General features: G+C 42.4%; 4 protein-coding genes across 9 annotated transcripts in view; 2 read left to right on the top strand and 2 right to left on the bottom strand.

Moving 5' to 3' along the window:
* Positions 1–224: 224 nt before the first annotated feature.
* anks3 (ankyrin repeat and sterile alpha motif domain containing 3) lies at positions 225–8,174 on the top strand. The gene is made up of 16 exons (XM_006801052.3): positions 225–334; positions 689–870; positions 951–1,149; positions 2,560–2,681; positions 2,774–2,855; positions 3,065–3,182; positions 3,317–3,466; positions 4,236–4,361; positions 4,925–5,040; positions 5,120–5,272; positions 5,359–5,483; positions 5,921–6,062; positions 6,156–6,414; positions 6,484–6,555; positions 6,644–6,735; positions 6,826–8,174. The coding sequence occupies exons 2-15, from the start codon at positions 704–706 to the stop codon at positions 6,724–6,726; spliced, it is 1,914 nt and encodes a 637-aa protein (XP_006801115.2). The 5' UTR covers positions 225–334; positions 689–703; the 3' UTR covers positions 6,727–6,735; positions 6,826–8,174.
* A 1,152-nt stretch (positions 8,175–9,326) lies between these two features.
* On the bottom strand, positions 9,327–26,131 carry wdr24 (WD repeat domain 24). Of its 4 annotated transcripts, none has more exons than XM_006801061.3 (10): positions 26,061–26,131; positions 16,505–16,989; positions 15,890–16,067; positions 15,074–15,746; positions 13,615–13,727; positions 13,392–13,516; positions 12,935–13,039; positions 12,480–12,817; positions 12,121–12,305; positions 9,328–10,038 (listed from the first exon to the last, which is right to left on the bottom strand). In XM_006801061.3, exons 2-10 carry the CDS (start codon positions 16,983–16,985, stop codon positions 9,870–9,872), a joined length of 2,367 nt encoding a protein of 788 aa, XP_006801124.2. In that variant the 5' UTR covers positions 16,986–16,989; positions 26,061–26,131; the 3' UTR covers positions 9,328–9,869. The 4 variants fall into 4 exon arrangements, with proteins under 4 accessions (XP_087701534.1, XP_006801124.2, XP_035768078.2 ...); XM_035912185.2 differs by lacking the exon at positions 26,061–26,131 and adding an exon at positions 18,714–18,753; XM_006801060.3 differs by lacking the exon at positions 26,061–26,131 and adding an exon at positions 18,695–18,736 and having other exon boundaries at positions 9,329–10,038.
* Positions 18,768–21,336, top strand: zgc:112496 (uncharacterized). Its single transcript, XM_006801059.3, has 6 exons — positions 18,768–18,833; positions 18,977–19,126; positions 19,372–19,465; positions 20,396–20,555; positions 20,743–20,895; positions 21,069–21,336. The coding sequence occupies exons 2-6, from the start codon at positions 19,002–19,004 to the stop codon at positions 21,248–21,250; spliced, it is 714 nt and encodes a 237-aa protein (XP_006801122.2). The 5' UTR covers positions 18,768–18,833; positions 18,977–19,001; the 3' UTR covers positions 21,251–21,336.
* rhbdl1 (rhomboid, veinlet-like 1 (Drosophila)) overlaps positions 21,403–27,689 on the bottom strand; it is a 66,304-nt gene continuing 60,017 nt past the window's right edge. For all 3 annotated transcript variants that reach the window (XM_006801055.2, XM_006801057.2, XM_035912187.2), the window contains one exon: positions 21,403–26,229. In XM_006801055.2, coding sequence (XP_006801118.2) covers positions 25,958–26,229 — 272 coding nt within the window. In that variant the 3' untranslated portion in view covers positions 21,403–25,957. The remainder of the gene's footprint in view (positions 26,230–27,689) is intronic.

Here is a 27,689-nt window from a genome sequence, read left to right on the forward strand (position 1 = left end):
AAAAAATTTTTTTTACGATGAATGAAAATGTACACACAAATAAAACAGACAATAACACTGGATGTGTTGTAAATGGTTCATAGACTTTTAAATTCAGCCTGTGTGTGTATAACAGAGAAGTTGACCTTGAGAGCAAACATGAATCAAGAGTTTGTGTAAAGAGCATACATTCATGTGTTTATTTCCCGTTTAAGGAAGCGTGATTCCTCATATTTTCCCTTTAAAGTGTCTCTCAGACAGGATAGGGTGGTGCAAGGCTCAGCACGGACACATTAGAGTGTGACACACAACTAGAAAAGTTTCGGCTGCTGAGAGAACAAACTACCTGCTGACTGTAAGTTTGAAGTCGTTATGTTTTTCTGCACTCTGAAATACTCGTTTGCTTCTGTTTTCTTCTGTGCATTTAATTAGTTTATCTCACTGTGTTGGTTTTATTCCAGAGACCAAAAGTTTAGACGCTCACCTCGCTAAGCTAAATTAGCCAGAGGAGTGAGCCCTGTGAAATTACCGTTAGCTTTAAAGTAGCCGCTATTCGCGAGCCCGTATAAGTCAGCATTGTTTATGTTTTCCATCACCTGAAGCTACAGCATTTAGGGCTTCTTGCAGGCTCGTAAGCCCCTGGTTTTAAAGTGTGAAACCAGGGCGTTGCAGTTTGTTTAGAGCAGTTTATGGTGTCTCTGTTTCCCAGGAGAAAAGAGTGAAGATGTCCGAGTTAAGCGATGACGCCAGTGAGTCAGAACAGCTGGGTGCCAGCCTCTCCCTGTGGCTGGGTGACTCCCTGCTGCGAGCTGAGGAGCTGGATGTCCCTCTGGACCTTCACACCGCCTGCTCCATCGGCCAGTACGACGTGGTGGCTGAGTGCATTAAAAAGTGAGGGCCTCTTAATACCAATATTTCCACACCGGCTAATATCTTCCACAGCTTATTCACATAACTGTGTGTGCTTTCAGGCGTGAAGTGGACCTGGATGGCAAGAACATTGGAGGATGGACCCCACTTATGTATGCGTCCTACATTGGTCATGACAACATTGCAAATCTGCTGCTGGAGGCCCGTGTGAATGTAAATTCCACCACCGCCAAAGGACTCACACCCCTCATGTTGGCTGCAAGCTGTGGGAACGAAAGTATCGCATACTTTCTGCTTCAGGTACAGAATCACCCTGGGAGGGGTAGGGGGGGGTAGGGTAGGGTAAGGAGACAAAACAATGGCACAGAGATTTGTGATGATGAAACATCAGAATGACAAAAAGAGTTTGAAAAGAGACAGAAAGCATATAAGTTAAAATAAGCTCCAAGAATTAGATGAGAAGCAGATGGACTGTAACTTAAGGGTAGATCCATCCAAAAAAGATGCAAAATAAACCCCAGCAGTTATAATGACAAGTTAAAACAGCAAATAATACACAAGGCACACTTGCATGCGGTCTTTTAGTCTGTGAGCATCACTTCTCTGAAGGGTATGTCAGGCTACAGGGGTATGTGTTCTCACAGCCTACCTACGTGTAACCTTTGTGTTAGAGGTTAAACTAACATACAGCAGCTTCTTTTTGCCACTGTGGATTTCCAAGAGTTTGGATCTTTATATATTATATTATATTATATTATATTATATTATATTATATTATATTATATTATATTATATATATATGGGGACTGACTGAGCATCTTAGTCTACCTTTCTTGGTTCTTGTTAAAGTGCCTGCATTTTGTAATATCAAAGGACCTCTGATTTTTAAAGCTCGGTGCCCCCAAAACAGGCTAATGTAATTTATATATAGGGCCAGATTTACTTGGTGTAAATCAGTCTTTTAATTTACAAACAGAGCACAGGGATAAGATTTTTGTGACTGATCCTGTTCCATATGTATTTCTGGAAGTTCCTTTGTCACGGGCAAAATATAAAATCAGGTGTGCAAACTGATCTGATAACATTTGTGACATGCAATTTACTCCTAATTGTGCTGATATTTATTTCAGGAGGGGGGGGGGGGGGGAAGCTTAAGACCTCTACAAATCAAGCGCATTGCAAAAAAACGACATGAAATTAAGAATTCAAATTCTGAATGTTGCCAAGTGAGGTGGTCTGATTGGTTAGATGTGTTAATTTGCAAATTTGCCCAGTGAAACTACACAATTGGTGTGAACGACTGCATTACGAAAAGATGAACAATATTTTTAAAGGACTAATTTTACACTTCAAGTGTGTGAAAGCTCTTTATTTTTACCCCTCAGCCATAAAAGGATGACAGGGCGTTGTCTTGGATGAGTTTGAATCTCAGTGACCTCAACCTCAAAAAACATTGACATTGCTACCCTTGTAGCAATGTCAATGTTTTTTCTGCATGATATTGAAAATAACTGCCTGTGTTTGGAAGACGTGTTTTAAAAATCGCCTCTAAAACGAACCACACCTATCATCACTACTGCTCGTGTGTAATTTTGCCCTGTTTAGTAAATCTGGCCTTGGGTTTAGATTCAGCACTCTTTTTGAGCTTTAAATTTTATTGTGAACATTCAGCATTTTTTTTTTTTTCCCTCCATTTTAAAACCCAAAAAGCAAGGGGCTGATTTGGAGTTGAAGGACTCTCTAGGCTGGACCGCTCTGTTCCACTGCACAAGCACAGGCCACCAACAGATGGTCAAGTTCCTGCTGGATAACAATGCTGACGCCAATGTCAAGTGAGTGTCTTTATTTGCTCTAAAAAGACCGTCAAAAAAATAACGATCTGTTCACACTTTTGAGATTTTCATGACTCTTCCCTCATACACAGGGAGCCAGGTTCTGGCTTCACGCCACTGATGGAGGCTGCTGCTTCTGGGCATGAAATCATTGTTCAGTACTTACTTGATCATGTGAGTAGGTTACTGTGCTGGAACATACTCGTGTGTGAGTGCAAGTGGTTATGAGCCAGACCATGTCATTCTCCTTTTTTTGCCACATCTCCATCTCCCGTCCCTCTTCAACATCTAAAAAGATGGAGCCACATCACTGGAAAATGTAACTGACATGACTCGCACACCACGTTACTTTCTCACAATTTGCTAATCCTTTGAATTTTCAGAAAGTTAAAGTGGATGAACGCAACGCCAAAGGTGAGACAGCGTGTGCTCTGGCTATGATGTACGGCTATACCAAAATTGTCAGCCTCATTGACTCACGTTCTCCAAGAATGAAACCAGGTACTTGTTTAAACAGCTCAGCATCTAAAATTCCTGTCTTTACTACGTCTTTCATTGTCTTTTCATTTCTAACGTTTTTTGGGGATTTTTTTTTGGGTGGGGGGTTTTTTGGTACGTGTGTTCTGATTTGTCAGGACACTTTGAAGATCTGAGCTCCTCCGAGGACTCTGACAGCGCGCCACCGAGGATACGGCCCAGCCGAAACCGAGCTAAAGGCATCAGCATCCACGATGGGCCTCAGGCCATCGCCAAGTTCCGAGTAGGGGGCACCAGCAAACTGTGTGGTACAGTGTCATGTAAAACATCTGGTCTTCAACCCGTATCTGTGCTGAGCCACACTTTAAACACCACGTTTGTTCTAGTTATGAAGTTAAATTGCTTTTTTTTAAAAAAAAAAAAAAAAAAAAAAAAAAAAAAAAAGCTGTTTCTAAGGGTTCCCACAGGTCCTTAGAAAGTCTAAAATTAAAGTATAAGAAATAAAGGTCTTAAAGTGCCTTACATTTCAGGTAAATCTGCTCTAGGTGGTTATTTTTAAGATTGGTAGAAAAAACTTAGATTAATTTTTATTACGTTTTTAAAAATTACTGTGCTTTAATGTGATTTGTTTTGAGTTACAGTCTCTTTATTATCACAGGTATTTACGCATACACATTTAAAATTGTAGCTACATGAATTCACCACCAGGGGTCACTTGCACTTACAGCAGATACAATGTAGATGTTTTACATTCAACTTTTCAAAATTGGTCTTTTAAGTCATTATATTTCATCTGACTCTTATTATGTTTATTACATTGGTAAACAAAAAAAGGTTAACAGTGACAGCAGGTGTGACATCCTTCCAAAGTACTGAGGGCAAGCTTTAAGTGATCATGTGTTCCTGCATTACTGTACTCAGCAAAATCCTTGTGGAGCTGAAACCGAAAAGGTTAAAAATTAAAATTATAAATGTGAGGGTGGAAAGCATTTTTTTCCCTGTAAAGTAGAGCACATTATTCATGCTTCTGTTTATAATAATAGCTGAGTGTTGTTAATGTCACACTTGCCCTTACAGATCCTCCTGCCGCCCTGCCAGGGTACATGATGTTTCGTGGCATTGGGGAACAGAGCGAGGGTCTCTGCTACCGTGATGTGACTTCGCCTATCAATGAACTGGATGGCCAGAGCAACAGCAGCAGAGGTGTGTGTGTGGGTGATTTAAGAAAAAACCCAAAAATAACCTCTGAGACCAACCCTGAACTCTGATTTTTTACAAACCTGATGGGAGTTAATTAAATCAACTCTGGGTGCATGTGTGTGGGGGTCTGAGTCACCATGGCAACTGGTAAATACGGAGAAGAGCATCTAGTTGACTCTGAAATATGAATGTGTGTCAAAGCAAAGTTTCTTTAAAAAAACCAAAACAAAACAAAACAGAAGAAGTAATTTCAGCAGCGTCCACACAGTCATTATGTACCCAACTTAGTTTCAAATAATACAGGAATTCTACCAGAAATGTGAACTTGTGTTTTAGGTCTTATTTTTTTTCAGCTGTCACCTAAAAAAAATACAGATCACAACAAAAACTGTTTGATACATCTGTATGAATAAGGAATATAATTGGAGCGTCAGACAGCTGTTTTAGATGCAGCAGGAGGGGGGAGGTCTGTAGGAGGGGGGAGGTCTGAGAAAACGTCTGTGTTTGTTGGAGAAAACTTGCCTGTGCAAACTTTGTTGATTGTGTTTTTCTCAACATGACTGAAGATGACAGTCCATTCTTTGACCATGACATGCCCACCATGAGGAGCAGCAGCAGCAGCAGCGAAGGCCTGCCTCATGTGATCGGCCTTAACTGGGAAGGCTCTGTGGAGAGTAACGAGGTGAACACAAGAGCCTGCAGTTTGGACGCAAACTGTTCGTCAGTGTCTCGTGATAAATAGTTGCATCTTTCTCCATCAGGACTCTGACCAGTGTAAAAAGAGCAGCATTCGCAGAGTAAATAAGGGTCATCACTCAAAAGGCAAGACTCGCCACGGGAACAGCGATGGAGCTCACTCCAGCGGGACATCAAATTGTGGCGCTGGTCTTCCGCCTTCCTACACTGGCCCAAAGGCATGTTTGTGTTTGTTCAGGTTTCAGTACGTTTATTCAGATGTCCTTGAGTTGCTGGCAAGGACTAAAATCTCATCTTCATGTAGGATCTGGCAGAGTTCTTGGAGCAAATCGGCTTCTCGAAGTATCTTCCGTTACTTGAAGAGCAAGACATAGACCTGCGGATCTTTCTCACCCTGACAGAAAATGATCTCAAAGAAATAGGGATTACGTAAGATGCTGCTTCTTCCTCTTTGTTCCCTATAGGGGTTGCCATAGCGGACCATCTGCCTCTGTCTCACCCTATCCCTAACATCATCTTCTGCCTTCTGTTTATTTTTTCCTCCTGCCTGGCAGCTTCGTCGTTTGCATCCTTTGTCAGTATATCCACTCAGGCTCCTCTGCTCATGTCCAAACCATATCAGCCTTTGTGTCCAAAACTCTCACCCTGACCTTTTCCTTTGATGTACTCCTCTCTAATCCTGACCCTCGTGGTCACTCCCAATCATAATTTTAGCATCTTCAGCTCGGCCTCTTGTCTTATTGTCACTGTCACTGTCTCCAAACCATACATAACATGTCTCAGTACCATCTTGTAAACCTTCCCTCATCATTTCAGATGATCCATGTTTGTGGTCTCATGTTTTGATACTCTGTTCTATCCTCCAGTCTGTTTGGACCCAAACGCAAAATGACTTCAGCCATTGCGAGGTGGCACAGCAACGCTCGACCACCCAGCGATGCTCTGGAACAGGCTTACGCCGACCAGCTCGAGGCTAAGATGCAAGAGATGGCCATTCAGCTACACAAGGTAAACATGAAGCACTGCAAGTGTGAGATTTGTGACTTGGGTTTTTCTCACCTTGCTGAAAAGCTTTTGCATATGTGTTTCTCACGTTCGCAGCGCTGTGAGGAGGTTGAGAGCCTGCAGAGCCAGGTGTCTCAGGAGAAGGAGCTGCGCACAGTAATGGAGGGATGTCTAATGGAGGACAAAATGGCATGGAAGAAGGTCCATGCTGAGTTGGTGGAGAACCACCGGCTGGCTCAAAACATGAGTGCCATGCTGGGGAAGGAAAGGGCATGCCGCGGTGAACTGATCTCCTGTTTGACCACAGATGGGATCAGCAGCTCTGCCACTGCTGGGGAAGGAACAGGTGTTAAAGGTGAGTTGAGGTGGACTGTGCTAATTTTTGGGTTTACAAACGGTAACTTTTTAAATTTAATTTTTGTAGCTGGGGAGGGAGCGACGCGTTCCAGTATTCAAGAGCTGATGAAGAAGATGGATTTGTATGAAGAAGAACTGGGTAAGAAGGTTTAAAACTCAGTGATTTTAAGTGGTTTAGTGCAGTGACTCAAGTATAATGGCGTTGCCTGCGTGTTACATCATTACAGCTGGAAGTCTGCAAACGCTGCTTCAGAATCTGAGGCGACTGAGTGCCCCAGAAAAAGTCTCAGATAGCTGGGAACGACCCTAAGCTTTTCAGGTGACACAAGCTCGCTTGCATAGAAGATTTGAGGAGCTTTTTAGCATCTGAAATAGCTGAACATAATTTGCTATTGTCATATTTTTTAAGGACCTTTTTGGAGCACTTGACGGAGGGTGATTCGCCACCCTGAACAATGTCACTGAAATGGGAGAAGGCCAAATACGAGGCCAGCCACGCCAGGGCCAGAGCGGCTCGGAGGAGCAAAGCCTCTATGCTGATCATCTGGGATTGGCTGATGGGCCAGAGCTCGCCAGATGTGGACGAGGCTAACAAGGGCGGCGCAGCTGCTGCAGGAAAACGACAAGCAGGCACAAGGGTACCTGACCCTGACTTGCCTGTGCTGGTGTTTGTGGACTGCTGTAGATAGGCTGTGAAAATGCGGTGATGGAGGGCACAGAGGTGATGGAGGAAATCGTGGATCAGGGGTTGTAATACTGTGATATTTCTACGCAACTGTACTCAAAAGTATGAAATGTGGTTGAAGTGATGTTTATACCACCAGATGGAGAGTTAATTATAAAAGCAGGTTAGTAGTCAAACTTAAAATGAGCTCTGCAGTTTATTTGAATGAAATCTTGTCATTTGTTATGTTTTCGAAAATAATGTCCTGCTGAATGCCTTTTAAAGAACATTAGAGAAGATATTAAAGTGGGTCTATTATGCACATTTCAAACTGCGTATTTTGGTTATGCAGGAGTTGGAATAATTTTTGTATATACTGGACCGCTTTAGCCTATGCTTTTGAAGACACCATCCAAGGTTTAAACATGAGGCGTGAGGCTGCTGTACTCACACGCAGGTCTTTGTATCAACAGAAAGACCCAAGACTGAAAGATGTGAGCACCCACTGTGGTAATAGTATGATAGCACACACAAGGAAAAGCATTATAGGTCCTTCAGTGTTACAGCGATGCATTATTACTCTCACAAGTCTTCTAATTCTGCAGACATATGCATATGTAGACACTGAGCTACGGAGACCTATAAATCCCCAAAACTAAAAAGAATTTCTGTATTTGAATATCAGTTAAAACCTGCCTACCTGTACAGATATTTTAGGATGTAATCATAAACCAAACTTGAAGGACTTTGTCCACAGCAGTTTTAATTATGTGATAAATTATTTGGCAAAAAAGTAAATTTGGAGTAAAGGTGCCCAAATTAAATTTTTATTTCATTCTAACACTCTTATTGGGATTTGCGGTGCTCGTTGGGAGTTTGTGTTCTGGGATGTATGCAACATTTACAAATGTCTTCAGTCTTCTTCTTAAACCCTGAATCACTCTCGTCACTTCTGTATTTGATGTATGACTCACACGCTACAGGCTTTCTTACACTATAAAGTGCCTTGAGATGATTTATAAGTATAAGATTTGGTGCTAAAATGACATTTATATGGTGGTTAAAACGAGTCTATTTGTGTGGTCAATATTTAATCTGTCAACACTACAGGGCGCTTCTGCACAGGCTGCGCCTCGGGGTCAGGGAATACCCGTCTGATTGTCAAATGTCTCATCTGAAAATCCACTACTGTGCCTGAGGCCTTGGCGCTAGTTCAGGAATAGTGGATGTTGGCCGATTTTTAGCCTGCAGGTTTTTCAATAAGCACAGCCTTCACACATCACTGCTCTCCTCTCACAGCAGGACGGCTCCTGTTACTTTAGATGGAAAAATGTGACATAAGCAAACTTTAAACACCTGGCTAAAGTCCCAGTCTTAATTTTTTTTGGCAGAACTGCCAGTCGAGTATCTACGTCACTATTAAAATGTGCATCTTAGCTGAGGTAAAACTATACTTTAAGTGTAGAAAAAGATGACATTTAGGCATGTCTATGATCTGAAATTATGTAGTATTCCCTGTTTAAACACTAAGTAATGTGTGAGGCTCCCTACATCACTAGTTTGTTTATTAAATGTACAGTAGACAAGATCAGTGAGCGGAGAACTATCATCTATAACAGCGGTCCCCAACCTTTTTTGCGCCACAGACCGGTTTATGCCCGACAATATTTTCACGGACCGGCCTTTAAGGTGTCGCGGATAAATACAACAAAATAAAACTAGTACCGGTACCGAACAAAAGATTTATTCATAACACATGTGAAAAGACCCCGGAAAACCGAGTTAACGATAAAAACAATAACAAAATAACGCTGAAAACCGATAACAACCCCGAAAACCATACATTTCAGACCTGAGCCTCAACTCTCGCGGCCCGGTACCAAACGACTCACGGACTGGTACCGGTCCGAGGCCCGGGGGTTGGGGACCGCTGATCTATAACACCTGAAGTCACAGGGGTGTCCAAAATGATGTATAGTTACTTAGGACTGGGCTGATAAAAATCTCTGAGATGTACATGAGCAAACAGCTGCCTTCAGGCTACACTTTTAAAACTGACCCAAGAAAAAGCAGTTTTGTTGAGGTTCATCAGTGCAGAAGCAGTCTCTGCTGGCTCCAACTCTGATCCGTTTTCAATCTCACCAAATGTGAGGCACAAACTACGTCATGCACTCCAGCGCACTGTGTTTAGCTGCTGGACTAGAGACTAGACATGCTGGCTGGCAGCCAGTTGGGATTTCTGGCCCCATGGGAGTAATGTGTGGTCAGGTTACCTCGAATGTGAGCTTATTCGACTCGTGGAGATTGGATGTTCTATATAATGAGCACTTCAGAATCAAAGTGTCAATTTAGTATTTATTGCTTTAACATACTGCTAGAACAGAGAGGTTTCCTCTCCAGTATAAATTAATGCACCAATATCTACAGTACTTCAAAATAAACATTATGTACAAAGAGGAAGAAGAGCAAACAATTCTTCCTGTACAGTATTTGGGGTTAAAAACTGTAAAAAGCAGCATACATGTATATAAACTTCTGCTCATACAAACAGAATCAAACATCATTTGCGAACACGTGATTGTATTTGTTCTTGTGTAGCCGTCCAGGAGACACATGTAAACCTCTGATTCTTTCTGGTCTAAGCTCACTTCAAAGCTGTCCTCCTTTTTCCTGGTGAGCAAACACTCCAGGTCCACAGAAAAGGATAAAGACACCTTGTCTGGCTGTTTGTGTGTGTTTTCCCACACTCCCACAGAGGACCAGCTGTGTTAACAGTAGTTGTGAGCAGCTCAGGTGTACTCGCACAGGTGACCGCAGCCGGCAGGGCAGTGAGCGCTGCTTTTGAGCCAGTTCATCATGTGCTCCAGATGTCCACCGTGGCTGCAGCCCTGACACCACACGAACAGTCCCTTCACCACATGGTGACACACGGCGCATACACTGGCACACTGGTGGCACCTAAAGGAGAGACACACGGCAGCTGTCAGAGCTCATTCCTGTCAGTCCGGGAGAAACCAACACTCACGCAGCACATACAAGCTGCAACTCTGGAACCCACCCAGTATACTCACTGGTCCATACTGCCCTATCACTTATAGGTGTTTGGGTTTTTTTAGTGGTCTTTATTAAATCAGAATGATGATGATAATAAACAGACTTAGGCCAAGCAGGTATTCTTCCTAACCAAAGGAGAAAAAAGAAGCAGTTTTGTTGCTTTAAGACAAGTTTGTAAAACCTTTATTTATACAGATAATATCAACTCAATGTCTCATTTAAAACAAAGCCCTGTTCCAGACAAGCATAATAAAATTACAATTAAAAATAATGAAAATGGTGTTCTTGTTTTTAATATAAATAATAGGGGTGGGGGAAAAAATCGATACTGTGTAGTATCGTGATATTTTGTTTGCTAATAATGTATCGATACAGGGACAGCAGAAATCGATATTTTGTTACAAACAATTTTTTCGTGGACTGGAACATGCTCTGACTTCAGAGCATGTTGATCCTTTTTCTGAGCAAGAATCCTGACATTCCTTCACTGTCCAAATGTGTTTAACTTGTTTTTTGGCAGCAATAAACATGACAGTTTACTTATTTTAATTTAAGACATGTTTTATTTTAATTAAGTTTAAAACTTTTTTATTTAATGTAAAATTATATTTTGTTTTAATTTACTTTCAAATTCTTCAGTTGCTGAATGGGCTGCATAGTTTTCATAAACTGCATAGTTCAGAATAGCTATAATTGTACCAGATGGTTGCATTCAGTTAAGTTGGACTAGGCTGTAATACAAACCGTTCAGTTTGTCAACAATAAAACTGACTGAAATGAGAGAAAGACTGAGTGTGAGACTTTGATATTAGATAAAATGAATATTGATAAAGTTTACCTTTATGTACAGAATTTGAATATCGCAAAATATTTTTAAAAATTGCAATAATATCGTATTGTGCGTTAAGTATTGTGATAATATCGTATTGTGAGTTGTATGGTGATTCCCACCTCTAATAAATAATAACTTCCAAATTCAGAGGAGCTTGTAGACAAAGGCTTGATATTTACTCCCATTTCCACCTTAACCATTTCATCCCCCAAATATCATACAGGCTGCCTGGACTTATTTTGTAATCTGTAAAATTACGAAATAATTCATCTTTCATGAACCATTCAAATTTTCCTCACAATTCGCTCTGTACACAGGGCAAAATCTAGGTAGATTTTTCTGTTTGTGTTCAGACGTTGATACATGGTGAATGTTTTATGTTACCACGATGCACCGAATACCCTGTAAATATCTTCTTTCTAAAACCATTTTAATTTTAATAAACGGTAAGGGAATTATGGTCACTTTAAGAGTTCTCCAGGTTGGACACCCCCCGAACACTTAACTGGAAGCGTCCAGGAAGCATCCTTATTAGGTGCTCGAACTTTAAGTCACTCCTTCCTGTGTGGAGGAGTATCAGCTCAACATCCCCTTCTGACCCCACCTTTAAGGATCAAGCTCAGCCACCCTTTGGAGAAAACTGATTTACATCGCTTCTGTCCCCAATGTCATTCTTTCAGTCACCACGCTGAGCTTGTAGCCACAGGTTAAAGTAGCAACAGAGATCTAAAGCTTCGCTTTTTCACTCCGTTCTCTCTTCACCACAACTGATGCAGCAGATGCGGCACTACACCTGGAAGTCGCTGCACCACTCTCCCCTCACTCATGAACAAGACACTGAGGTATTTAAACCAAGGCCTTAGACTTTGAAGCGCTAATTCTTATTCACACCGTTTCACATTTTTCTGCAAAGAGAGCTGGAGGTCATCGTCTGATAAAACCAGAGGAACCACATCATCTGCAAAAAGCAGAGATGGAGGCACCAAAGTGGACAGCAACTAAAAATTCTATTGATGAACTGAATCAGTAACCAGCCAGAGTCCAGTGCTCACTGGGAACAGGTCCAGTTAATCCTGACCATACGAACCCAAAACACCATCCCAGAACTATTTCAGCACATACACCTTAATGAAACGGTGCCACAGTGTTCATACCTGTCACAAATCCAGCCCTTGTTGCTCATTGGTCGCTTGCAGTTGCTGCAGTTGATGTGCAGTGTAGTTGATGTCTGGTTCAGGCAAGTGATGGCGCTGCATGTGCTCAGTTTGATGACCTCATTGGACACGTTCCACAACTCGAATCGCTGCAGCAGGTCTATGTAGGACATGTACCAGTGCTCCTGAAACGGAAAAATAAAAGTAACTGCTCAAACTGCAATCCGTGCTGTCACTGTATCGCTAACCTTGGATGTTTTTAAGCTACAAATACAATTTAAGGTCATATAAAAGGCCTAAATTTCACTTGTTTCTAACATTTAACAAAACAGAGTTGTTTTTTTGTTTCACTAACTGACCTGGGTGAGGTCATCGATCTCTTTGCGAATCCGATCCCCCAGAACAATAAGCACTGACACGGCCATCTGCACATCGCCCTGCTCAGCGTAGTAACTCAGCATCTCCCGCACAATGGGGCAGAAGAAACTGGCGGGCAGATGTGGACTGAACAGCGGCTGGGAGATGGAGATGAGAGAAAAAGATTCGATGGGTGTCAAACAGGTGACTTCGGCCTCGTTGCCGCTGACGTGCGGAGAGTCGGCCTTGTCCTGCTGAAGGTGCTCCGGAGCGGACGGGTTATCCACAATCTCGTGGCGCAGCTGGAAGGCCTCCTGGGGCAGCGTGTACTCCTGCTCCTCTGTTGAAACAATAGAGGCGCAGATAAGAGACAAAAGGACGCCGAGCAGGAAGACTGTTATAAATAGCAGGCGCTGACGTCGTCAGCCCTTACTGAGCAGGCGACGCTGTGACTGACCTGTTTGGTTGTCGTGCTCCATGGAATAGAGGTCATCGTCATCCAACTCGGCATCGCCGAACATATACTCAGGATGGCCCTCGCTGCCTTCCGTCTCCTCGTTTTCTGGAAGAAAATTGAATTGAATGTGATGAGTGTTGGTTTTTATAAGAACAACTAAGAAACCACTTGCCTACATCCTTTGGGTTTGGACCGTACTTCAGACGTGACAAGAATGCTTTGACAGATCATATAATGATGGTCAAAGTCAAACAATACAGATTAATCCTCACTAGTAACCTTATTTTTTAATATTCTGTTAATATTGCACCATCATTGCTACAGTGATTTCTTTTGCGAGCCATCGCCACAGACGGCTGTTTAGTGACAAGTCCGGTTAACACAGACACATGCGAACATAACTTTGGTGCCAATTAAACCCACACAGATCGGCCTCTCAAGCGTTCTTAAAGCTCACCTTCATTATTGCTGATGTATGAGTTCCCAGGCTCCAGGTGGATGTTGTCCTGCCTGCTCTCACCTTTGCTGCGCTCCAGTCTGCTCTCCGTACCCATCCCTGAACCCAGGTCCTTCAAACTGAAACTAAAAAAAAACAAAAAAGCTACAGACACAAACTTTACCTTTCAGTCTATAGTCGTACGCATGAATGGAGCACAAAAAACCCCAACAACTCTGTTTACCTGTTCATTAAAGGCAAGGTGCCGAGTTTACCGAGGTTGTGGTTGGGACCGGGTGTAGCGAGGTTTGCAGGGTCCGAGAACATTATTCTCAGCATTGTCCATGTAGTGGAAACCTTTGGTTCAAATACAAAAAAAAAGTGATTATTCACGGCAAATATACCACAAATGAGAGTTACTGCAGTAGTATTTCCTAAAGGGCAACACAGCCACAATATCAGCGTTATGTTACAGATCCAACAGGTTCATTTGTGTTACTTACAGTGTGCTAATATGGCCTAACTTTAAATAATGCAGACAATATGTTCATAAAAGAATGAATGAAACACGACTCAATTACTCTAAGCCAGGGATGGCAAACTCATTTACAAGGCCAGTGAAACTCCCCTTTCTGTCAGCATGAAGAAGTTTAACTACACAGTTAAACTCTGAGATAGCTGAATATAAGAAAAGAGGAGCAATGTGTATGTATAATTCTGCTGTGGTAAATGAAGGAAATGTTAGGATGATTTAAAATTGGAAGATATAAATGTGTAAAATTACAGAAAAAAGAAAAAATTGTTTCTGTTAACAGAGAAAATATCCAGTTTTTTTGTTTCACTTTTTTTTTTTAAACTGCAGAAATTTTGTAGTAGATCATAAAAAAAAAAAAAAAATCATCTATAACTTAATTACTTTGGTATAGCTGAGCTGAAAAGCGTATTAAAAGACAATTAAAAGTCCAAGATTTATGCCTTCCTCCTTATTTTCCAAAGCTGTCCAGTGTACCGGATTGGAATCTTTGGCAGGTCGATTCTGGCCTCTGAGCCTTATGTTTGACACTCCTGCTCTAACCCCCTTTCTTAAATTATAATCTACTCTGTATTTAATGATGCAGTGAGTGACTGGAACAGACAGTCTGATCTGAGCTCAAAGGATTAATCTTTAAAAGTCTCAGTGATTAACAACCTTTGGTTCCAGTTTTTTAGATGTAAAAATATAAACGTTTTCTGAATATTCTATGATATTATGAGTATTTTTAACAGGACACTGCTAATCCAATTGTTCAAAATTTAGCATAATCCGCTCTCTTCCAGAGTCATAGTGGGACTGGAGTAAGATTGGGGGTACCAGTCCATTGCAGGGTTAACACATGCACACCTATGGCCAACTGGGAACCTTGATGTAACCTCACCTGCATGTTTTCAGTCTGAAAGGGGAGAATATGCAAACTCCACACAGCCAGCTACTCTATCGCCCAATTTACTATGATCTAAAATATTATTTAAAAGAACCAAACTCTTTTTCACAATGTCGTCCAACACAAGCCGAAGGAAAAAAAAAATCTGTTTTTTCAACACTGATGTTGTTACTGAACAGAAAATATTCAATAGCTTAATATATAAATCTCTGCATTACACGTCTCATATCACTAACAAACAGCAGTACATAACAGATTTGTTCCTGTGCCGATCAGTCTGACCTGAGGTCTTTTAAGCTCCTGGGCCACCTTGGCGTTGTGATCACATAACTCAGCAAACGGCTTCCCGCTCAGGAGGTAGAGTTGTGCCGTCTTGACAAACCAGTCCATGCGGTGACTGTCCAAGTCCGTCTCAAAGACGCTGAGAGCACTGGACACATGTGCAAACTGTTCTGTCGGGTCAGGTTTCTTGAAGAAAAACATGGGGTAGCGGCGGTCGCCTCCGGGGTACGGCTTTCTGTTGGCATCACTGGTGATTAGACTCTCCTTGGCTGCAAAAGCCAAGTCACCCAGCAGTCCAAAGCACAGGCCCTCTGGGTTAGCCTTGTCCACAGGACGTGTGGCATCCTTGAACATATGCTGGTAGAGTGTACTGTCTTTAGAGCCAGAGAGCAGAAAATGAGGGTCATGCTGGTGTCGCCACACAATTCCAGTAGTCACATCCTTGTGTTCCTCAAAGGTAGCAAAGGGAATAAAAGGTCTGCGGATATCCCACACATAGATGTTATGGTCCACCATCATGGAACAGGTGGCCAAATGAAACTTTCTCTCAGGTCGCCATTTAACTCGTGCCACTGAAGCAATCGTCTGGACGCAGTAGATCTCCTTGGCTCTGTTAGTGGTCATGTCCCAAACCTTCACCATCTTGTCCCTGCCCCCCGTTGCCAGCCAACCCCTAAAATGAAACGAGGTGAATGGCGACAACTGTGTTAATTCAGGCTTCAAAAAATGGGTCTACTGCTCTACAAGGTTACAAAAAACATGTTAGCAAGGAAAGGCTGAAGTTTCTTATTTCGTGTCTCATATTTCTTTTCTTACCTGTCATCAGGATGCCAGTCACAGCAAAACACCGGACCGGTGTGAGCAGTGAACATTCTCTCATAGCGGTCCGGTCGTCTAATGTCCCACAGCTGCACGTTGCCATTTTCAAAGGATGCGGCGAATGTGAAATAATCCTTCATGCTGAACTGGACGTCCCTTACACTCTCTGACTGACCTAGAAGAAACAGGGGAAGTTAAGGGATGACAGCGTTACTTCTGACAAGTGAGAAAGACTTCATTACATTAGGTGAACCATAAAAGTGTTATTAGTTCAGTGTCATTAGTCTAAAACTGGAGTTAACTCCTTCTTCATTAAATCACTCTTTTCCTGTAAAGAAAAAAAGGTCTTTCTTTAATTTCATGATTTTATTTTCACTGTTTAGTGAGAAATTCTACATTTTGTATCTCTCTACCACATCTACAGCAATCCAACCCTTTACAGCTCTGAACCACAGACATCAAAGGTGTCAGTATAGAGGGAGTTCTGTAGTGTACGCATTGTAAAGTTCTCACGTCACATATTCTCAACATATTAAAAAGAAACAGCGCTACTGTTTCATGCAAAGACTTACGTTACATTACACATGAAAGAGTTGTTGCAAACTAAATTACCTGAGAAAGTGCTCACAGACTCCTTCTTGCGCAGGTCGAAGCACTTCATGAAGCCGTCCTGTGAACCACTTAGCAGCATGTAAACCTCTGTTGGGTGGAAGCACACTTTGTTGACGGTGCGCTTGTGCTCAGTAAACAGCTGGTCCTGCTTGTTGCGAGAGGGTTTTCCCAGATTCCACGTCACCACCGCCCCGTTGGTGGCCGCCGTGGCCAGCAGGTTCTCCTCCATCTGATGCCACATGACATCGGCGCAGCTGAAGTTCAGCGACGGTTTGCGGCCGACGCGGAGATTCAGTTTTTCCACGAACTGCTCCTCCTCGAGTGCGTAGATCTTAAAAATGTTCCGTCCTGCTACAACCACCTGCGTGGCATCACGGCACACGCTGATGGCGTTAGCCGGCGCGTCCAAGTGGCAGAACATGGTTTTGCCACTGATCGCATTGCTGCCAAGAGCTGTGGTGACCCTTGACATTTTTTCCATGTTTCTGTTGCAAAAAATAATAATAATAATATCAAAGACAATATACTTTGTCCGCGCTATCAGGTCAAACCCAGTTAATGTGACATGAGGCATTAGGTACAGAGCTACAAATACAAACTTACAATAAGGCTGTTAGACTCCACCAGCAGGTGGCACTCAAGCAAAATAATAAGTTAAGAGTTATACAGCACTTTCTAGACTGGGTGGCAGCATGTCACAAATCAATAATAACCTGTGTCATATGTATGTCATCTGTTAGTTAAACATGTGTAACAGCTTATTAATGCAAATATCTAGTCAGCCAATGGCAGCAACTCAGTGAACTGAGGCATGTTGTTTTCTTGGAGATGACCAGTTGCAGTTCAAACGGAGCATGAGAATGGGACAGAAAGTGGATTTAAAAGACTTTAAATGTGGCATTGTTGGTGGTGCCAGACAGGCTGGTCTGAGCATTTCTGAAACTGCTGACCTGCTGGGATTTTCTAGGGTTTAAAGAGAATGGTCTGAAAAAGAAAAACTACCAAGTGAGCGACTCTCTGGGTGAAAATTACTTGTTGATGTCAGAGGATAATAATCAGAGTGGTCTGAGCTCATAGGAAGGAAACAGTATGTGAAATAACAGCCCAACACAACTAGACCATGCGGAAGAGCATCTCTGAATGTACAACACATCAAACCTTGAAGCAGCAGAAGACCACTAACCGTGAGTACCACTGCTGTCATAAAAGAACAGGAAACTGAGGATACAATTCAAATTCAACCAGGCTCACAAAATCAGTCTCAATTTCTGCTTTTACATTTAGATGGTAGGGTCAGAATTTGGCATGGATCCACCCTGCCTTGTATCAAAGCTTTAGCCTGGTGATGGAGGTCTAATCGGTCTGGGGGATTTTTTTTGGCACACTTTGTCTCCACAGTCACCAAATCTCAGTGTACTAGAGCACCTGTTCAATCCGCAGCGACTCTGTGATGCTGTCATGTCAATATGGACCAACATCTCTGAGAAATGTTTTCAGCACCTTCTGACTCTATGCCACTTTTAATTAAAGCACCTCTGAAGTAGAAACGGGTTCCAACCCGATAATAGCAAGGTGCACCTAATAAAGTGGCCGGTGAATGTTTATAGAATGCGATGACATTCTGAAATGTTGCAGTGAAGTTACACTACCCGACACGTTATTGCTTTAAGTGCATGCAGTTTCTAAATACTCTTACGTATCCTGCTTTTAGTACAAGCTCACCCTGTGGGTTTGCTTGATCTACTCATCCTCTTACGACTTGTAGCCGCTTGGTGCTCACGTGATTTACTCCACCAAGTAACATAAACACACACTAGCTGGCAATGTGGCTAGTGTTTATGCATACTAACACTTTAACCGTTCACCTTCTTAATGCCACGTGTTGTTGGTGTTTATAGTTACTTCTAAATGTGTCTTTACACATCTATTTGTGACTAGTAATCGGCTTGTAGTTTACGCGTCTCCTGCTAAGTTGGCCACAAGCTGCAGAACTCTCTGTACTTTGACCATAAACATGACTGGAATGACATGCTAGTGCTAGCTGGCTAGCACCACTCGCCGAGCAGGTTTGCAAAGACAAAGCGCAAACGCTACAAGTATTTAAACAGTCTGACAGATAATTTAAAAATCTATCAAATTAAGAAAATTCACGCGCATAAAGTAAAACACAAACAACTTCTAAGGACAAACCTTGTGCTGTGAAGCTCACCTTCTTGCAGCACCGGAAGTAGTATTTTGTTATCATCTCGCGGGATTTCCGTCTGAAATAACAGAAGCGACCATCACGCGGCAAAAACTTACTACTGAGCAGACGTTAGAAACGATCTGGGTGGGTTTGTTTTTATGTCATGTGTATTTCAAAATAAAGGTGACATTTTCTGAATCACCGCAATACATTAGGGCGAAAGCAACACTTGTTAAGCTCAATGTTATTTATTTGGCTGTGTAAAATAAATGCTTCTGTGTTTGTAGGTGATGGTGTGAGCTTTCTGCTGTCATGAGCGCTCTGTTTGCATGTGAGGAGCCAGCCGCATGGAGGAAAGTGTATGAGACATACTGGGATGTAGTGGAGGCCAAGGCCAAAGTCAAGAAACCTGGGAAGCTGCTGGACCTTGAGCGGTGGTAATCCCCTATTCCACCTTTTTATCCATGTCAGCTGCGATTTAAAGGTCTCCAGAAAACTGCGAGCGGACCTGAAGTTGGGGTTGTATAGTAGATACCTTCTGACCTGGTTTTACCACAATTGATGACTGTTAATTTAAAATTGAATGTGCTTTTTTAATTGAATTTAACTTGGATGAGTTGGCTTTGCTTTGACTGTAGGATGAAAGGTACACAGATCCTAATCAGTTTCTGCGTGTGATCAGGTACCAACAGGAGCTGCCCTCACTGATTTCAAGTCGGCCTGACAAACAAGTCTCTCTATCAGAGCTAAAGAAACTGATGGAGTGGAAGCTCACTGTGAGTTATTATTTCTGGACTCTAAATCAAAAATACAAACTTGACATTCAGGTGTGTACAAGTTTGAAATTATTTTTGGATTTTCACACAGGGTCAGGGTTATACACACACCCCACTAATATTTGGTTAAATGTCAACCTCAACCAGATGCTTCTGGCATAATTCTGGCTGAATATTTAATCACTCTTTGTGGCAGAATTGGTAGAGTTCATTTAAATTAGTTGGCTTCCTGGCACAGTCCCTGCTTTTTAATTCAGTTTTATTTATAGAGTGCCAAATCACAACAACATTCGCCTTAATGCACTTTATATTGTAAAGACTCTACAATAATATAAAGAAAACAGAGAGACCCCCAACCGTCATATGACTGCCCCTATGAGCAAGCATTTTGGCAACAGTGGGAAAGAAAAACTTCCTTTTAACAGGAAGAAATCTCCAGCATAAGATAACCTCACCTTTAGATACCTCTTGTGCTCTTGTCATTGTCATCAAATAGCTCAATCTTTGCCTTGACTGACCGTAAAACTTTTCTTTAAAAGGCATTTGGCTGGTCCATGTGGGTGGCTACCAATTTCAGTTGAGTTTGAAAGTGCTGACTTTGACGCAGATCTTGTTTTTTTTTAAATCATTAAAGATGTATGCTGTACAATCATTACATCCTGGGAAAACAACAGTTCAAAGTAATCATTAAAAATCCAAAATCACCATGACATTTACACACATAGTGAGTGTGTGTAAAAGTCTGAGTACTTCTGTATGTTTCCTCAGCACTTGCCTCCTTTACAAGTGCATCTGTTTCACACATTTCAACCACATGCACCAGTAATTACTCCTTCAAACACGTAGTATAGCTTTGAAATAGCATGAAGAGTCTTAAAGCACTCCCTTCATCAGATGTGTCCTTGAGTGGCCCTGTGGGCTTGTCTGCAGAGAGGGAAGTTCAGGCCGAGGCTGCAGCAGCTGGTGGCTTCCAACAGCGAGGACGAGGTGGAGAAATGTTCCAGAAAGGCCTTCACCCTTCTGCCTGACGTGCAGGCCGCTATCGCAGAGCTCAGCTCCCTGAAAGGAGTCGGTCCAGCCACTGCTTCAGGTCGGCACACCATCTTTTCTGGGATATGAAGACGAACGTATGAAAATTTCTCTGTGATCCTCTCCAAGTTTACAGAACAGTGCTTAGATTGAGTAGGCTGTAACTCTCTGTACTCTGTGTAGAAAAATATATGCACTCGATGGGTGCGTTCAGCGTAGCTTGAGGCTGACTGTCCATCTTGTTCCAGCTGTGTTAGCAGCGGGAGCTCCAGAACAGGCTGCGTTCATGTCTGATGAAGCCATGGAGAGCGTACCGGGACTGAAGCCCATCCAGTACACCGCCAAGCACTACACAGTGTACCTGGAAAAGATGACTGAGAGGACCGAAAAACTAAACAGAGGTAATGACACCAAGCTGGCTACGTCGTCATCTGCAGTATAGACACTACTCATTAAAATACCACATTGGCCTGTGTTTAATGTGCCATTTTAATGCCTTTATTATATATTTGAATGGTCGTGTTGTGCAAAAGTGCTTTACCAAAAAGCTTTTGTATTGCCTCTCGCCCCTCAGTGGATCCGCTGCAGGACTGGACACCCCACAGGCTGGAGCTGTGTTTGTGGGCGATGAGCATAGCCACACAGCTGCAGCTCCAACTTCTAAAGGACATCGATGTGAGGGGGAGCGCAGTGGGGAAGAAGTGCTCCGACAGCGAAGCTGACCAGAGACCAACAAAGAAACTCAAATCTGCATAAAACCGAACATTTTACATGAATGCCGATTTAAAATTTGTAGTTTTTTTCCTTTTTCCAAAATGATAATAAAACCTTTTTGTGGTAAAGTGTTGCGGATCAACTAATCCGTCACGTGTCTCAGTTAAATAACGTCAAAAGCAGTAGGATGTTGCCACAGTATTGTTCTTTATTTATATTGTTTCTAAATTAAAGCAAAGTACAATGAACAGTACAAAATAAAACAAAATATATTCATATATATACACAATATAAAATGGTTCCGTTCAGAACATTTAAAAAGTACAATAGATTGTGAAATCATTAATGAGGACTTTGATATAAATTATCCATAGGTAAATTTAGCTGTCCTTCAATTTCCTCTTGACAGAGAGGAAAAAAAATAGCTTCTTCTTGCTTGTTCTTTTTGTAAACGCTGTGTTGGTACAACCTCTTGTCTGGGTCTGAGAGGCTGAACCTCGTAAGCTTGGCACCATTTTATAGATACGAGTAAGCAGCTCATGAGAAACTACTAGAGCAGCGCAGGTACGACTTTTGTCATCCTAAACTGTGGGAGGGGTTCAACTCTTGCTTTATGAAATGACATGTTTGCATGATATCGTGTGGCTCAGCATTTGCGATCATACTAAAGCTAGAAAATGAGGTTTCAGCTGTGTTCCCTCCTCTCCACCTTTTGTTTCATCTGTACTCTAAGACAGACTTCACTAATGACTGTGTGGTTTGCAAGTGTATCTTAAATTTTAGCAGCTAGGTGGGCCCTGACTGTCATTTTCTTTTGTATCAATATTGAGATTAATGTGGGAAATCAAACTAAATATCTTCTGGGGCCCTTTAAGAACCTTTACTAAGTTTAAATGTAAATGTCCACTCACTCTTGTTTGTAGATCAGCTACAGTGCTATATCTAAGCAGAACTAAACACACAGAAAAGGCGACCTGGCCGGCCTGTTGTGGCACACAGCAGTTCAGAGGAGCTACTGGACACACGGATATTTGCACTGTGGTTTCCGTCTCTTATGGATTCTCTGCATCGTCGTGTAGATGGCTGACAGCGAAGCAGCCTTTCTGCCTGGTGCTTTGCTTTGAGCTCATATATGTAACAAGGCATTGGGCGTACAGCACGATGGATTGGCATAAGAAGGTTAAAGGAAAAAAGCTTCAGAAGAATGATTATGTCAAATGAGACTATGGCACACAGCAACGTGTCAACAGTTAAGTACATTATAAGAAGTGCAAAAACAAGAAACAAAACACGTGTGACAAAAACCAAGAAGTCAGAAACAGCCAGCGTCGAGTATGAAGCTATAAAGTTGCATTTTGAATGAGGCGAGTAGAAACTTTTAGCCTGATCTCATAACGCAGTCATCGTGACCACTTTGAGACAATTCGGGGGAGGACGTGGATCATCTGTAGTGATGGATTATAGGCTGCTCGCGCCATCCCTCACAGAGACTTCCTGTCGACTGTCAAAAACAACTACGTCACCTAACGACAGCAATTAAATTAACATCATGCCGCCTTGTCAGATCCACTTATTAAAGGAAGACATCCTGTTTAGGGTCTGGCTTCGGGCTCTCGTCGTCGTAGCAACCATGTATCAGCCCTACTCTGCACAGGGAGGAGGGTCAGGATGGGGGAAGCTTCAGGTGTCTCTCACAAACTGTCACATGCTGTCAGAGCTAGAGTCTCCTCTCCTTTAAGATGAGCTGGAGGATGTAAAGCAGGGGCATCTAAGGAGGCGAATCCAGGTGTGTTGTTGCTGTGGTTGGCTCAGGCTCAGGGGCCAGGAGAGTTGGCTTACAGGAAACTGGTAAATTAATCCTAAAAACTTCTCTCCTACTTGGTTTTTTCTTTTCCTGACAATGCTACCGAACGCTTTGCTCTTAAAATAAATAAATTCAAACACTAGCCGTTTCACTTTGTACAGCCTTTCACTTTATTCCTGCATCTAGTTCTGGGAGTGGTTATATTCACAGTTGACGTGTTCTACAAAAACATAGCCATTGACTAGCCCTTTTTACAACCCTTTCGGGTTCCTATGAATCTTAAGTTAAAGAGGCACATTAACCTCCTCTCAGGCATCCGCTTTATCTTCATTATAGGCTAACAGGGTATGTATGCATTATTCATCAACACATCTTTGCTATCCCAAGCAGTAATATTTCCTAGTCAACACAAGAGTTTCCATCAGGGATACATCGCTATCAACTACTGGCTGACCTTGTCTTGTTTAAATGTATCTGAAAATGGCTTATTATGGCTATTTCACACTCATTTCCTCATTTAACATGGAGTCCTCTGTCACTACTGACAGTTTCATGTGGAAGCAAACGCTGAGGATGGCAAGACTGGCAAATGCTAAAAAAAATTTTTTCCTCCCTCAGGCAGCCAGTGGACATCCAAATGAATTATTGATTGAAAGACTGAAAAATGGAACGTAGCATTGAGTAAATATAATTGCCATCCTCGCCTCGACTTTCCAAAAAGCCCGAATCACTCAGGAGATAAAATATATGACAGGAGCCCTGTCCATAATTTGTTATTTGCAGAAGAGGAACTGCGGAGAAGCGTCCGCACGCCGCAGGGGGAAGAGAGTGGGCACTTGCAGAATTAAGCTGCATCGGCTGCAAACGAATTGGCGAACAAGTCATAAATAAAAAGGAAAAAAAATGAGTCTAGCTACATGAAAATATCTCAAACAGTCCAAGGTATCACAGGCGTGTCTTCTTTTCATTTCACCTGCTGAATATTCACAAAGAGGAAATAATTTTTCATCACTCTCTCTCACACACACATACACACACACACGCAACCATGAAGTCTAAACAGAAGCTACCAGTCAGCGCATTTCAAACCAACAAATGTGTTTTTTTTCTCTCGTTTTTTTTTCTGCCTCTGCTTCTGCCATCTCCTTTTAGTTCTTTCTATGGCTTATTTTGTAAAGCACTGAAGATTTATAAAACCAGGTGAGCTCGACTTGTTGGTGGTCGCCTAACAAACCCGGGGGATTCTGCCTCTCTGTGTTTCAGAGGATCAAAGCCATACAGGAGTCATCAGAAGGACAACAATCATAGCATTAGTTTTGTTTGCACCATTTTTCTCTTTTCCCCTTTAAAGAGGGGGGAAAAATACAAATAAATATACTCTTGGTTATGAACATACAATATACACATCCACGATCAAATGAAAAACGGGGACAACTTATAACACTTTTTTTTCTTTATAGGTACATTCCTTTACAAATGTATACAGTCCCTAAGAATGAGAAACTGAGGTATCGACCGGGCCTGACGTAGAGACCCCAATGCCCTCTGGGAAACAAAGGTCAGAGGTCAGGTGATGACACATCCGTGCCCTCCCCAGTTCAGTCTGTCAGCGAGAACAGGCCAGTGTGTGTGTTTGTGTTGTTTTTCTCCTCGGTTTGCCCACAATGACCTGCAGAATCAGGCCGCGGCTACTTTCAAAGACAAAGAGGAGAAGATTGTGTGTTTGTGTGTGTGTCTTTGTCTCGCTGAGCGCCACAGAGCATGACATGGCATATTTTACATGGTGCGTTTAGCAAGTTGGTGGCTGAAGTCCGAGTTCGCTCGCCGAAGTGATGACCATCCAGGAAACTTCAGCTCTCGTTTTCTCATCTTTTTCTTTTCCTTCCTGTCACGCGGTCACTTTAATCTCCCACCTCCACGTGTTGACGTCATTGTGTGTTTTTGTATCCACAGTGTAGGTATATTAGCAAGGAAATAATACAGAAATAGTGACGTCCGTCTTTGTTTTTAGGATTCCGTGAAGCGAAAAATGATAACCTTGAAATAACCTTGAATATGACAGACGTTAGGTAAGAAATCATGAATCTAAAACTTCCTCCTTCCTTCTTTCTTTCTTCTTGTAACAAATTTCTTTCATCACTTTTAACTGGTTTCTTTTTGTCCTACATGGCAGCTCAGTTTGAGGGAAAAGCTCTGCTAGTTGTAACATTTCTCAGCTGAAAATGAAACGAAAACATTATCTTGACGCTTAGATTTAACTGCTTTTGTGGGCTTTTATTGCTGCCTTTAAAAACAAAAGAAAAAACAAAACAAGCATTTCCTGAAATTTCTCCTAAAATCCTCTCAGGCGGGTCTGATTTGTGGCACAGATTGAGGCGTTTCTAAGTGAAAAACACCGACACCTTATTAGCGTAAAGCGTCACTGCTGCGGCTGATCCCGATCTCTCACCTCTCATCCCTTTTAATTCATCTTCCTTTCCGCCCCAGGCACATGTCATGAGCTCAGATTCTTCTAATTTGGTTTTTACATGAATGAGAGATGCACTCAAAGAAATAAGTGACGAAAACTGCTTTTCAAAAAAAAAGCTTCTGATAGTAAAAGAGCACAATGGTTAAATGCTCATTGAAAGGTTAGTGCTGGTAATGTGGATGAGCTTTTTTCGTATATATATTTATATATATATATATAAAAACGATATTAGGCTCCTCAAAATGGATCTGAGGACCTTTCACCTGTATGTCTTGCTACTGTAATCCCTCTTTAATAAAAGAGACATATTTCTTTGATTTGCAAAGTATTTGTAAAAAGGATTCTTGGTCGATTTTTAGTTTAGATGATTTCATTTGGGTCGAACTTGAGAGGAAATGTAAAGTTAACTATGGTCGAAGGGGAACCTCTGAAGTCACCGTGTATATGACCGCAGGGGGGAGGGTGGGGCCCATCATCAGGGGGGAGGTGGTATCTGTACCCCCAGGAGCTCATACGCAAAGATGTTCCAAAAGATGGCGAAGAGAAGGAAGGTGATGAAGGAGAAGACGATGACCCACCAGGAGCACTGTTTCTGCAGACTCTCCTCGTAGCTGCGCAGGATCAGCAGGCCCATGCTGATGCCGACCACAGCCCCCGACAGGTGTGCCATAAAGCTGGGCTGCGGTCCGGAGGAGGGCAACGGCGGCGAGAAACGGAGCCAGACTGCACGACCCACCTCTGAACTCACTGCAGAGGGAAGAGGGGAGAAGACACATTTGTCATATCGGTGTCTGCTCATTACTGCAGCTGTGAGGAAATCATCTCCTAAGTCCACATTTTGGGAAACATACTTGTGAAGGAGAGCGAGTTAGATGGGAAGACGGATACCAGTCTCTGATTGATCTGTTGATAAATATGCAAGGTGCAGGCAGCAGCTGATGAGCTTATCTAAGCAAAAAGACTGGAAACATGAGGGAAACAGCTGGCCTGGCTCTTTTCAAAGGTCACCAACTCCAGCTATCAGCAACAGTGAATAACGCATTATATCTAATTTATTCAATTCATAAAAAATGTTTAAAAAAACAACAACAATTCAAAGTCAAAAAAGGAAGTCATTTAATGAGCATTTCTTAGGTGGGACCAGTAACATCCTGAGTTTGACATGATAGCATTTATATGACCGGGCATTCTACTAGTCTGCTAGGACTGGGTTGTACTTTCAGATCTGCTACAACACTTCATGGCATAGATTCAACAAGAAATTTTGGGCCACATTGATGCGACAGCATCACGGAGTCACTGCACATTTGTCAGCTGCACATCCATGATACCAAGCTCCTGCTGAAGTTGGCTGTGGCGTTAAAACAATACTCAGCCGGTACTAAGGGGTCAAAGTGTACCAAGAAATGTACCTCCACACTGTTACACCACCAGCAGCCTGAAACATAGATACGGGGTGACCGTGGCTCAGGGGGTTGGGAAGCGCATCTGTAAACAGAAGGTCGCCAGTTCGATTCCCGGGCTCTCTCTCCTGGTCGTTGTGTCCTTGGGCAAGACACTGGTGTTGGCCAGAGGCGAAGGCGCGATATGGCAGCCTCAGGGCAGCTGTGGCTACAACTGTAGCTTGCCTCCACCAGTGTGTGAATGTGAGAGTGAATGAATAGTGGCATTGTATAGCATTGTATAGCGCTTTGAGTGCCTTGAAAAGCGCTATATAAATCCAATCCATTATTATTATACAGGGCAGGATGGAGCCATGCTCTCATGTAGCTGATGCTAAATTCTTACCCTACCATCCAAATGGTGCAGTAGAAATCAAGACTTGTCACACCACAATGTTTTTTTCAAATCATACAATTTCTACCTGCACTCATTAGACGTTGGAGGCTGTTATTTGAGTTACTGTTATCTTCCTATCAGTTTGAAGTTGTCCAACTAATGTTGTCTCACCTCTGGCATCAACAAAGCATTGTGACCCAGAGCAGTGAGAGAAATGTCTAGTTTCTCTTTTTCAGACCTTTCTTGTAAACACTAGAGGTGGCTGTGTGGGAAAATCCCTGCAGATCAGCAGTTTCTGAAATACTCAGACCAGCCCGTCTGGCACCAACAACCATATCACAGTCAAAGTCGCTTAAATCACCTTTTTATCCTCATTCAGATGCTCAGTTTGAACTGTGGCAGGTAGTGTTCACAAAGTGGTTGGTAAA

This window comes from Neolamprologus brichardi, chromosome 8, assembly GCF_056152115.1.
Source record: "Neolamprologus brichardi isolate AB-2024 chromosome 8, ASM5615211v1, whole genome shotgun sequence".
In the NCBI taxonomy this organism is placed as follows: domain Eukaryota; kingdom Metazoa; phylum Chordata; class Actinopteri; order Cichliformes; family Cichlidae; genus Neolamprologus; species Neolamprologus brichardi.

Bases quoted from the DNA above. Each gene is read 5' to 3' on its own strand.
- anks3 (XM_006801052.3), top strand. From the start codon at position 704: ATGTCCGAGTTAAGCGATGACGCCAGTGAGTCAGAACAGCTGGGTGCC. The intron at 1,150-2,559 runs GTACAGAATCAC...AAACCCAAAAAG, and splicing joins TCGCATACTTTCTGCTTCAG to CAAGGGGCTGATTTGGAGTT. The intron at 4,362-4,924 runs GTGTGTGTGTGG...ACATGACTGAAG, and splicing joins CCAGAGCAACAGCAGCAGAG to ATGACAGTCCATTCTTTGAC.
- wdr24 (XM_087845408.1), bottom strand. From the start codon at position 17,078: ATGCCTCATGTCACATTAACTGGGTTTGACCTGATAGCGCGGACAAAG. The intron at 16,068-16,504 runs GTAATTTAGTTT...TGTTTCTTCTAG, and splicing joins GTCTGTGAGCACTTTCTCAG to GTCAGTCAGAGAGTGTAAGG. The intron at 15,747-15,889 runs GTAAGAAAAGAA...GTTTCATTTTAG, and splicing joins GACTGGCATCCTGATGACAG to GGGTTGGCTGGCAACGGGGG.
- zgc:112496 (XM_006801059.3), top strand. From the start codon at position 19,002: ATGAGCGCTCTGTTTGCATGTGAGGAGCCAGCCGCATGGAGGAAAGTG. The intron at 19,466-20,395 runs GTGAGTTATTAT...GCTTGTCTGCAG, and splicing joins TGATGGAGTGGAAGCTCACT to AGAGGGAAGTTCAGGCCGAG. The intron at 20,556-20,742 runs GTCGGCACACCA...ATCTTGTTCCAG, and splicing joins CGGTCCAGCCACTGCTTCAG to CTGTGTTAGCAGCGGGAGCT.